Source organism: Lissotriton helveticus, chromosome 12 (genome assembly GCF_964261635.1).
Source record: "Lissotriton helveticus chromosome 12, aLisHel1.1, whole genome shotgun sequence".
NCBI lineage: Eukaryota > Metazoa > Chordata > Amphibia > Caudata > Salamandridae > Lissotriton > Lissotriton helveticus.
This window is the reverse complement of record NC_136073.1, coordinates 652,066,881-652,079,483: the sequence shown is the minus strand read 5'-3', so window position 1 is coordinate 652,079,483 and position 12,603 is coordinate 652,066,881. Positions and strand designations below refer to the sequence as shown.

Below are 12,603 nucleotides of genomic sequence, written 5' to 3'. Positions count from 1 at the left end.
CAAGAATTTGCATGGGTGATATAATCACTGCCCCAGTAAAAATCTCTAGGGGTACTAGGCAGGATTGCCTGCTGTCACCTCTCCTATATGCCATTGTATCAGAACCCCTCGCCTGTGCTCTCAGGGAATATCATGGATTCCGAGGGCTCTGGTTCCCGGACTACAACCTGATAGTGTCAACATACGCTGACAACACATTACTTTATATCAGGAACCCAGAGGTTAACCTATCCCCAGTGCTCAGGGAAGTCGTTCGTTTTGGGGAACTTTCTGGTTTAAAGATCAACTGGACTAAGTCCATAATTTTCCAGCTGACTCCATCCACCACTCCAATTGAGCTAGATTTCCCCTTAACATGGACCACAGAGCCGGTCTGCTATCTGGAAATACAAATTCATACTGATCCATAGACAGTTTTTAAAGAAAATTATGGTAGGGCAATCAATAATTTGGAGGAGGACGTAGAAAGATGGAAGCAGCTGCCTATCTCACTCCTGGGGCGGATTTTGTTGATGAAAATGGTGGTATTGCCGCGGTTCCTATTTCTATTTTTAAATATTCCTATGATCCTTCCAGCACACTTTTTTAAAACCATGACCTCTATATTGATAAACTTGGTGAGGGCCGGAAAGCAACCGAGAGTACAGTGGAAAGTACTCACATTACTCTATTGTCTAGGAGGCCTAGGAGCTCCATGCATGGACTTGTACTACCGAGTAGAGAAGAGCTCCCATGCGTTTCACTGGCTGCATCCAATACTGGACCCCCGCATTTACACATCCAGAAGGTGGAGGTCGCCCCGTCTCCTCTTCCCGTTAGTATATTCCGGTCTCCTGATCGCTACACGGGCATCCTAGACTCCATAAATTCTACGGTTCATGCATGGCATGACCTGGTTAAAAGACAGGATTGCAAAATGTCATACTCCCCATTGGTCCCGCTGGAATGCTGCACTTGGCTCCCTATGTACAGAGACCGCTCTGCGGTCATTGGGCTCAACTGTAGCGGGCGATCTTTTCAATGAGGGGAAAGCTTGTACATGGGGAAAGATAGTGACAGAGGGCACTGTGGTCACCCCATTGGTCCAGTTTCACAATCATAGGGTAAGACACGTTATGCGTGAGGTGTGGATATGGCAGAAACCCCTGAGGTCACCTCACTTACACTTATGCTAAAAGCAGAAACTCCAACCAAATTAGTGTCTAACTTTTATGGTGCTGCCCAAGCATATTGCATGAACTCCTACACAAAGTCTAGACTGTAGTGGCAAAAGGACCTAGGCTTGAATATAGATGACGATATTTGGAGGTATAGCTGTGAGATGACCCCTAGAGAGTCCCTAAACGGTCGACATCCACTAATTCATTTGAAAAATTTGCAAAGAGTCTAATATACTCTGGAGCGGCTTTTTCGTTATGGACTGTGTGAAACGGGTGAGTGCGAGAGGTGTAGGGGGAGTCCGGCAGACTTTCATCATGCAGCCTGGCTGTGCCTGGCTATAGCCAGGTACTGGAAAAGGTATTTCAAGCAGTAAGTGACATTACAGAGACCCCAATACTCCCTGAACAGTTAATTGCATTGTTGGGATATATCCAAAAATTAAAGGATGGGAATCAGACAATTGATTGAAATGGGTGTTTTAATTGCAAAGGGCAGATTAGCAATGCGTTGGGCATGTGGCTCTCCGCCCACCATGCAGGAGTGGTCGTGAGACATGCTGTACTGTAACACTCAATCTGAACTGTATAGTGGGCTACTTCCCCCCCGAAGTCGCCCCAAAAACTTTTGGGGGTTATATCAAACATTCCTAGCTGAAAGTGACCCTATGACCATAGACGCAACCCCTGTCACAGAGGATAATGTAGGATAAATGTTAATAGGGTTACTTAACGAGGCACAGACGTCTGTGATTGAGCTGTGTATTTAATCTATCGACTGCAACATAGAGCTATAGAGATGTGCATGTTATGATCACTAGAGGCTTTCGCTGCGGGTCTTGTTTGATTGGGTTTTTTGTATTTAAGAATAATAAAGGGTCACCTTACATCTTTGATGGTACATATATTCATGTTTAAGCTTCAAGAACATATACTTTGTAATAAGTCCTACGTATTGTATAACTTGCAGAACTGTGACATGTTTCTCATTTACTGTATACCCTAGTAAATACAATACAAAATACAATAGTTTGCCTTTAGGTAAAAAGGTGGATGGAACAGTAGTCTGGTTGAGGGAACAAGGCAGAGTGAATGAAACCTAGCAGTTATATGAAGAGTACAGTATAAATGCAGGAAGTTAGTGTCTAGTAACATATTTATTTGAAGTTAATGGACATGTTGGAGTGGGAAAAATGTGGGTGCAAAATGTTATGTAGTGATCATGATTCCATTGAGGAAAGTAAGGGCAATATCCATAGAGACCTTGCGGAGAGTACTGGGTGTAATCATAAGTATTCAAATCCAAACTGATCTGTTGTGGACAAGTTTTAATATCAGTGTTCGTATAGTCTCAATCTATTCGTAGTCAGGTAGTGGTTGCACTATAAAGGGGAAGGACATGATGGTCTAGTTAGACATATCATTATTGACAGACTGACTAAAGAACAGATGGATGCTGGAAAGAGGGATGATGGTGCTTCAAATATTGAGTCCAAGTTTGTTTTTGATCATACGGTTTAAATCATACTTGGTACAAAGTATACAAAACTTCAAAAAGTACAGAGCATGCAGATGAGTGGTAAATGCTTGATTTTGGCAAATCTATAAAGAAAAACAGAAGAGGTTTAAGAAATCAAAAGGTTGTAGAAAAATGCCTTGAAGAATATTCGGGTAGTTTCCAGATTGATGCAAGTAAGTTCAATATATATAATCATTCCATAGGTATGGAACATACAGGTCAATTGGAGAAAAAGGTGGAAAAAAGATTTAAAATATAAGTTCCATACATATAATGTATTTAATCAAACAGAGCATATCTGTTCTATGATGGTGCAATAATTTGCCTTGAGATTACAATTTAAGTACCTAATTAAGGTGACATCAAGATGGAGGGGAATCGATTAAAAGACATCGAGCAGCACTGATTTGGATATGAGTGGTAGTTGGACTGTACCATCTGATCTTTGCTTTAAGGAGGGTACGGCCTATTCAGTTTAGGCGTAATTCCTAGCTGGTTTGCAGAGCATTCCCTAGTGCACATATGGTGTTAAAGGTAGGACTCTTGAGCAAGACGTATTTAGCATAGCCGGCGTCAGTATTGATCATCAAGATCCATTCACATTCCTGTTTATCTAAATGTATGTCACGATAGCTGCTTCTTGGATTGCTGGTGATTTGTTCAGGGTCAATAAATGTGAAATGCCGCTGGTGTTCCTGGTTTCTGAGGAAGTGTTTCGATAGTGCAGTGACGTTGTCTTCTTTTAGAATGTTCATATATGTTTCTTTGATGCAGTTTTTTAGAAGTCGAATGGGGCTACCTATGTAGAATTGATTTGTTTTGTAGATCACAAAAGTACTATTAAAGTTAATCCAGTTCTTCAGTTGGTAAGTTGATCCGTTATGAAGTGTGATTTTAGTTGTTCCCAGTTTACAAACTGAACAATGTTGACAAATATAGAAGCCTTTTGTTTTTTCCCAGAAATGTTTTACGGGTTGTTCGTTTATCCTCAATAAGGAAAAGGCATAGATATTGTTTCAGACTTTGAGCTTTTCAAAAGCCCTTCTGCAAAAGGTGCTGTATTGCTTTAAATTGCTGGATGGTTTTCCAGGAGGTTCAAGGAGATACCAGTGTTTTTTAAGTACCTTCCTAATGTAGAGGTGACCATTGTGAAATTGGGTAAATTGGGTAAGTTCTTAGGTTCACTGAAGATGCATCATTCAACTCAATGTTTTGGAAATAAATCGCAATTAGTAAACCGTCAAATTGTTTTTTCACACTAAATGTACTTTTAAAAGTCAACCAGACTCACACATTTTGTGGGAAAAAAGCTTTAAACACTAGGGGGCAGATTTACAATAACTGGCGCATCCCCAGGGATGCGCCAGTTATTGTGCGCCACAGCTCCGCCACCCATGGTGCGCCGCATTTACAATGCGGCGCACCATGGTGCAAGGAAGGGCAGATGAGTGAAGCATCTTTTGGCTTACGGGCGGCGCATTGCTGGAGTCGCGTCGCAAGCGCGACGCAACTCCTGCAATGCGCAGGGGCCACCCATACATTACATGGTGCATCACTCCTTACGCCTGCTTCAAGCAGGCGTAAGGAATTGACGTAGCAGCTTTGGGAAAGTGACTCAGTGAAATCTTGTAGATTTCACTGAGCCACTTTCCAGGGGCGTTCCTGCGACGGAACGCCCCCCCCCCCTGCACCGGAACGCCTACATGAAACCTGACGCAGGTTTTATGTGGCGCGGGGCCTTACACCGTGACGCATCTCCATAGATGCGTCACGTTGTAAATGCCTCGTAGGGGTGCGCCACGTTTATGCCGCCTTGCGTGACGCAACAGCGGCGTAAACGTGGCGCAAGGGGCTCGTAAATCTGCCCCTAATGCCCTAAATACGGGGCCCTAGGAGGGTGTGGTGCTATGTATGTAACCCATTAAAACTAATACTTAATAACTGGAGTTTAACCAGAAGTTTATTGGTGGGAAAAAATGGCAGTGTGGTCTGTATCACACCTGGTTATTACCGAGTGTGACTAATATTACACAACAGGTTATTACGATGTCTGTGAAAGCAGGTGTTTGTGCAGGGGTTGTTAATAAACAAGGCACTTATAATTGAGACCACAGGAAAACAGACCTGCTATGAGTTGGGAAACTAGGAAATCATCAATTTAGGGAGTGGCTGAGGAAATCTGGACTATTGGCTAACGTGGCCTTTATCTTGCTTGCATGAGGGTCCTAAAAAACCTTTCTGCACCCCTGGGGTTGTGAGTAATCTTGACAGTAACACAAGAGAGAGGTTAGACTCTCACTCACTTGATATGAGGTTGATTAGGTCACTGTCCTGGCATTACAGGAAGAGAAAGGTTCAAGGTATTATTTGATATCGGGGTTGTGGTGTATATCTGTGCAGTTCGCTATAATGTTACTTAAGTAGGAGGGATGACAACGATGTAGGTCTTTTTTATTTTGTTCAATGTATGCAAATAATTGAAAGTTTGTGTTGTATGTCATATATTCACATATTTTCTCAAATATGATGAATCCAAAGAGGCCATACACAATAGAAATAAATAATGATACTTTAAAACGCCTTAAAACACAGAGGGGCATATTACCAAGGGTGGCGATAGGCAATTGTCGCCGGTTTAGCAATCGTTTTCGGCCGCTAAGCGGCGATAATTCTATCACTCTATTAGCAAGCTGTCGCTAACTGATGTTAGCGACAGCTTTTAGGCGATAGCGAGCGGTTTGGGGCCCGCTTTGCATGTCAGCGATATTTATCGCCAATGACATACAAAGTGGGCGTACCCAACCTGTTAGCGACTGAAAGCAGTCGCTAACGTCGCTATCGCCTATTAGCAAGGCAGGCGTAGCGATGGAAATATTCCCGCTATCGCCAAAAACCAACGCCTGCTCAGACCAGTTCTTAGCCATGTTATCCAATGGGAGGTGGATAACATGGCTAAGAGCATTTCGACGCTAATGCGTGAATATCACTGTATTCTCAGCGATATTCACGCATTTCGCCGCTATCGCTGGATATTTTAGCACTATAGAGATAAACGTTGTTAATAGCATGTTTTCTCCGCTAACATATCCAGCGATAGGCAGCGATAAGAAAATCGTCGCTAAGCCTATTTAGCGATAATTATCCCTAGTTCATTGTAAACTTAAATTGATTACGAAGATTAGATCCTGCCAAGTCTTGCAGAGTTATAAGCAACTGTTTAATCTTCCTTAGGGAAAAGTTTTACATTCAGTGTTGCCTCATATGTATTTTATCTTAATAGAACATATACCCTAGAATGTGTATTTATACCATAAAACATAGACTTCATTCTATCACCATTTTAGGTACAAAAGTTTAAGATATTCTAGTTTAAGCGATTCAAAGCCCCTGAATGTAGTGTTCCTCAGAATGGGCCCAGGACCTAATAGTCCAAATATTAAGGCACTCTTGAGCTGTACTGACAACTAGCAGAGGACAAGAAACATGATTGCCAAGCATACTCACTGTTACAAAACCTTACTCACTATATACATTACTTAGTAGACCTTGCTCAGACATTGCACATTTGCCGCAATCTGCAGAATGCAGGTTGCTCTTACATTGTATGCAGTTCCTTAAATGATTTGTCCAAATATTTAACCGTAAAAACAACAAGGTGATGGATTGAATGGTTGAATTCATATTAGCCACTGGCAGTCGGTCAGGCCACATCCAAATCCAATGTTTTTTTACCACCATGCCAACTCACTTTGGACCGATCCATATGCAAATCAGTCTTGACCCTGTTCTTCACGGGAACAGTCCTGCCCAACCTACCAGGCCGGGTCAACCCATGATCAGAGCAGAAGCGACCTAGGACAGGTTTTGCTCAATGTTATGGTCCTAGGTTGCTTGTGTTCCGGTTCAGGGAGGACCTGGCCTGGCAGTTTGGGGTGGACTGTCAATTTTTTGCATTCCGAGGTTTACGATTTCTTGTTGCGTGGGAACCCATGGAACGCCCCTTTCATTCAGTGTTCTGTGAGAAAGGGGCACATATTTACAAGGCCAGGAAAAGCCACGTAAAGTGGCTTTACGTGGCCGTGTAAATATGCTGTGGCACATTGTGCCACCGGCACGTCAAAAAAGTGCCGCAGAGGGGCCCATAAATGAGGTCCTAAAATGTGAACTCCATTTGGACTTGGGAAAATATTACCCCTGAAGGAAGATAGAGTCTTGTAAACTTTTTTTTTTCTCTGAGAATTCCAATATGGTCGAATACAATTGTAAAGGCTCAGATTTAGCATCCGGGTGATAATATAACTAAGTTAAGTAGCCCATCCAAATGATTGAACTGATTGCTCTAAATTTCGAATGAGACTCACACCTTTTTTCCATTGTGTAAATTTGCCCATTCGGTAATGTCATGCCATTGTTCAGCTCAAAAAAATTGTTTTTTAGGTATTTAATGCTAATCATATGTCAGAAACCCGAAAGATGCACCTGTCCATGAGCGAAGCTTGAGCAGCCCATTCAGGCGGCGTTTCAAGGATCTCGGAGCTGGGGTATAATATGTTAGGTGCTGATTTTTAAAATCTAACTACTTAACAGATGTGAAGTTGTGAGGTAACTGGAGGAACCAAATGGAGCTACTACGCCACAAAGCTAAGATATCTGAGACACTACCAATACCCATTTACCATGCTGGAATTCAAGAAACTGCAGACATGCTAAGGCTTTTTGTGTAAATGTTTTAACTAAGCATAGCAGGATTGTTACCAGCAGTACTAAACATTGTGTTTCTTTTTCCAGGCCCCCTTGACCACAAAAGACAGCATAAGAGGGATTTTGAATGTTCTCTGCAGTCTCTCTGAAAAAGACAATGGATGTCTGGTAGACTGGGAAGGAAATTCAGTCCCTTGGTGAGGGACCAACCTGCCATCAGCATCAAAGATACCTCAAGAAGAACCTATGATGGTTTTATGCTCATTACTTGAAATTCCACGAAATAAATCGTGTTTTATCATTATGAGAGTTTACTGTGATTGTTGACCTTTCTTTGAGCTGAGCAGTTAGTACCTATGTGTATGGATGTCCATGCGTGTGTGATCGTGTTTAAGTGGTTTGTCGGCCAGACAAAACGCAGTACAGTGAACTGCCCTACAATTTTCCACATTGTCCCTTCAATGGAGAGTCTCAGTCATAGCAGCGGAGTAAAAATCTCGTTGAAAGTGTAGACCGGAAAAACGAAAGAAATACAAATATTAAAAAAGGGTAAGCAAGGTGATATAAAGGCCTGCAAAAATTGCATGTTTTGAACGTCCTGTATCACCATTACCTTTTTAGATTTTTTTTTTTTAGGCAAGCCGTGCTGAGAAATGTCTCTTCTCTCAAAACTTTCCTGGGACAGATGATCTGGCAAAACGCCCGGTGATGCCCAGATTTAACTCCCACACCATAAAGATACTCAAATATTTCATTAGTGCCTTTTCACAACCTATGGCTTTTTAGTAAATCTGAGACAAATATGCTGCAAAATTCACTGTTTGGCCAAATTTTTAAAAAAATTAACCTGGTGGAGAAAATCATCCCCCAACCTTTCCAGAGGGTGTTGGTGTTGCACACTCGCTGCAGGTTTGGGAAGGTGACAGTCCACCATTTTAAAGCTCACCAGTTGCCACTATGTACAGGTTGCTCTGTGAGGCATGCTATATTCAGGTAGGGACTTGAAGCTCTGCCCACTCTCCGCCCATTTTTTTCATTGGCTTTGTCATTGTCCACTGTAAACTGAGGCTTTTCATTGGTCAATAGGTTTAGAAGTCCCCCCTTAGTACCGCCTTGTCTCATTTTGTAACCTCCAATGAGGACACACCCTGTTACATGTGTTGTTACTCAGTAGGCTTTAATTACATCCTCTGAGCACAATTTTCTCAAATAGCTTTGTCCTGCCTGCTGTTGCAGGCAGGACATGCTCTTTCCTAACACTTAAAAAACGAGAATAAAAACTTTATAGCACAGACGTGGAACACATTTGCAATGCAATAGGTCTCGCATTTGTGAGTTTAAGCTATTGGCATTGTAAATGACAATGCCGTTATTTATCTGTTTTAAAAGCAGCACATGAATAAAAGGCATACAGGCACATGCATCAAAGGAAAAACCTGTTGCAAACGGGCAGATTCTCAGAATCTGCCCCTTTGCGACCGGTATTTTTTCATTTGGGGTGCATCATCCCAAATGCAAAAATCGCAATTTAAGGAATCTCTAAATTGCGATTCCTTAAATTGCAATTGCATTTAAGGAATCCCAAATTGAGATTCCTTAAATGCAGTGCATGAAAGTTAAAAAATTAGCGACTTCGCTATTAGGAGTAGCAAATTACCAGGAAGTTGAACGTTATGGTAATTTGCAAAAACTTTGAAAAATGCACTTTTGTGCATTTTTCAAAGTTTCATGTTGCGCACACACATGCCCTTAGGGCATGTGTGTGTGCAACATATGTGCACAGATCAATTTCAGGGGTGCAACAGGGTGTAATTTTGACACCCTTGTACCCTTGAAGTTGCATGAGCAACTACTGGTACTCGTAAATTGCTCATGCAATCTCCAATTCATTGCTTTGGGCCTGGAGGCCCATAGGAATGAATGGGAAAGCATTCCTTAATTGCGACTAGCAATTTGCAAGTATCAATTAAGGAATGTGTAGGAATCGCTATTTTTATAGCAATTCCTTCATGCATAGGCTTTTGCGATTCCTAAATAGCGATTCCTTAAAAATCGCTATTTAGGAATCGCAATTCCTTCTGTTGCTGCATTTATAATGCCAATCGCTCAAACTCGCATAAATGTGCGACCTATTGCATTGCAAATGCTAATTTATTTTTGTATCTAAGTACCCCCAAGTTTTATTTTATTTATTTTATTTATAATTACATTTGTACAGCGCGACAGCTACCCGAAGATTTCCCGGCGCTAAGAACGCAGAGGGTGAGAAGACAGATGGATCAATCTAGAAGATGGGTCTACTAGTCATACTTTTCTTCACCCCTGAGGCGGAAGCCGGGGGTTCTTTAGCGCTCTGCTCCTTGAGGGACTCTGTGCTCCATGCTCCATGCTAGTTATTGATTACGAATAACCTGCTTTTAAAAATTGTAGATATCTTAATGGACAGATTTTAATTGAGTGACTTTGTGCTCTATGCTCCATGCTAGTTATTGATTATGAATACTTTGCTTTTAAAAATTGTAGATATCTTAATGGACAGATTTTAATTTGCTCTACCTTGGTGTGAGACTCGCGTCGCCCAGGGCGGCCCCCCCTCCTGCTCAGCTGTCAGAGCGCCGCTGTTGTCGGGCGCTGGGCGCTGAATTGACTTTGGGCGCCATCTTGGGTAGGGGAAGGATCGCGGTCTAGTTGATCGCTTATCCCACCCTCCTCCCTCCCCTTACAGTGGATAAAAACATCAGACCCACCCGTCCGCGCAGCGGGCGGGCGCAGCGGGTGCGCCGGCGGCGCGCCGAAGGCGCGCCAAAGGCAAGCCCGTCTGCGCCCGTCCGTGACCGGACGGGACCAGGGGCTACCCCCCCTGCTCAATGCGGAACAGAAAGCAGCACAACGATGCGGTACGACTCTATTTCATTAAAAAACTTGATGCCGCCAATTAACGATACCTGTCGGCACTCTATCCATCCCAACACTACCACCGGAACTTGTTCCCACTGCAAGTTCCTACTTTCCAGCCATGAAGGTAAATCGCACTCTGCCAAAACTTATAAAATGTTTCTCTTAAACTGTCGTTCATTAACTAAACACGCAGTGCAAATGTCACTTCTGTTAGAAGAGACCAATCCTGACGTAATATTTTTGACAGAGACGTGGCTAAAAGATGCGTCTGACCCTGACATCACTTCCATCATGCAACTAGGATACATTTTGCAGAGGGTCGACAGACCGGAAGGCAGAGGAGGAGGCTTAGGCATTCTTTTTAAAAACCACTACCTCTGTAGGACCTCTCCGGCCGCAATCTCCAACTGCGAGAGTATGTTTTTCACAGTGGATTTCTCACCTACAGTCTCATTCTCTGGGGTCCTTATCTATCGTCCCCCTAACCAATTGGGAGAATTTTTGGACTCACTCCAATCTAATATTGCAGAGGCAGTGGTTAGTAGACCCTACTTCTCTCTATTAGGAGATATTAATATTCATCTAGATGACCCTAACAATTCAATGGCTAGGGCGCTCCTGGACAGTCTGGCGGCTCTCCAGATCATACAGAAGGGCTTTGATCCCACACACGAAAAGGGCCATCTCTTAGATGGGGTATTTAGTAACGACCATAGACTGGAAGTAGGGACCCCCCTGCCCCTTACATGGACGGACCACTATTTAATACCTATACAGTGGACGCCAGCTACGCCATTCCAGGCTCCCCCTCGCATCATTCTACAAGGGAGAGACTGGTCAAAAATTTCCCCAGATCAATGGGCCAACTCTCTCTCCCCGGTTCCCCCCCAAAATGAGATAGACCCGGCGTCGCAGTATGAGAATTACACTAACTGGATGCGCACAGCCCTGGACTCCATCGCACCCATTAAAGCCCTCAAAGAAAAGACCAAATCGAAGGACTCGCCCTGGTACACTCCCCACCTTAAAGAACTAAAAAGGGTGTGTAGGAAACTCGAAAGGAACTGGCGGGTCTCCCGCAGTAACGTAGACAAAACCATCCATCTTGAAGCTATCAAAAAATATAAAACAGAAATTAGATGCACTAAAACCTCGTACTTCGAGGAAAAAATTACTACGGCCTCCAACTCATCCAGAGAAATTTTTCAGATAGCTAAATTTCTGATCGATACCCCTCCGACCCCCATTGACCCTAGCAAAGCTCAGACTCGCTGTGACACTCAAGCCGAATATTTTCACAATAAAATACCGAAAATTGCCTCTGCTTTTAACCCACCCAATCTGATTCAGGATGTAGGAACCACCTTACCAAGCACCGTGACTCCCAAATTAGATGAGTTTCCGCTGCTGGATGAGGACTCGCTTGGGGCCCTCATGCTGAAAATCAAATCTGGGTCTCCCACGGATCCTGCCCCCCCCTGTCAGTTAGTAAAAATCAAGGACACCATCAAACCTGTTATTCTTAATATTCTGAACGCCTCTATTACCACAGGCTCAGTGCCCACTGCCTGAATACGTGCCCAAGTTAGGGCACTACTGAAAAAGCCTACCCTGGACCCGGAGAACATGGCCAATTACCGACCTATTTCTCTCCTTCCATGGGTCAGTAAACTTTTAGAAAAACACATTAACGCGTCCATTACCCAATTCTTAGAAAATTATCATCTACTTCATGATTCCCAAGCTGGTTTCCGTCCCAAGCTGGGAACTGAGGCGGCTCTTTTGGCGGTAACTGAGCTGGCCAGGAAACAAATGGATCAAGGCGGCACCACAGCAATCATGTTGCTCGACCTTAGTGCCGCCTTCGACACTGTCAACACCAGCATTCTCCTTTACCGCCTTTGCCAAATGGGAATTTCTGGGAAGGCCATGCACTGGCTTCAGTCTTTCTTGGAGAATCGTTCCTTCGAGGTTGTTGAGGGCAATACCCACTCAAAAATCTGGCCCTTGGACCAAGGCGTGCCCCAGGGCTCTGCCTAGAGCCCCACCCTTTTTAATATTTATATGCAGCCTCTTGCTGATATAGTGCACTCGTTCGGCCTTGACATAGTGACTTACGCCGACGATACTCAATTAGTTGTATCTATGAATCAATCTGACTCTTCCCCTTCGAATTTAAGCAACTGTTTGGTAGCGGTCGCCCAGTGGATGGCTGCATCGCATTTGAAATTAAATGGCGAGAAAACGGAGCTCATGATGTTAGGCAATTCAACCATCCCCAGTCCTATGATGGACTGGCCCCCGTGTATGGGCCCCTCGCCCCAACCA

At 43.5% G+C, this 12,603-nt stretch overlaps 1 protein-coding gene across 1 annotated transcript in view; it reads left to right on the top strand.

Annotated features, from left to right (window-relative positions):
* The window catches only part of LOC144798523 (C-signal-like), a 78,808-nt gene extending 71,127 nt beyond the window's left edge, over positions 1 to 7,681 (top strand). The window contains exon 6 of the mRNA XM_078669445.1: positions 7,465 to 7,681. Within this exon, the coding sequence (XP_078525571.1) occupies positions 7,465 to 7,578 (114 nt within the window). The 3' untranslated portion in view covers positions 7,579 to 7,681. The remainder of the gene's footprint in view (positions 1 to 7,464) is intronic.
* Positions 7,682 to 12,603: the final 4,922 nt, after the last annotated feature.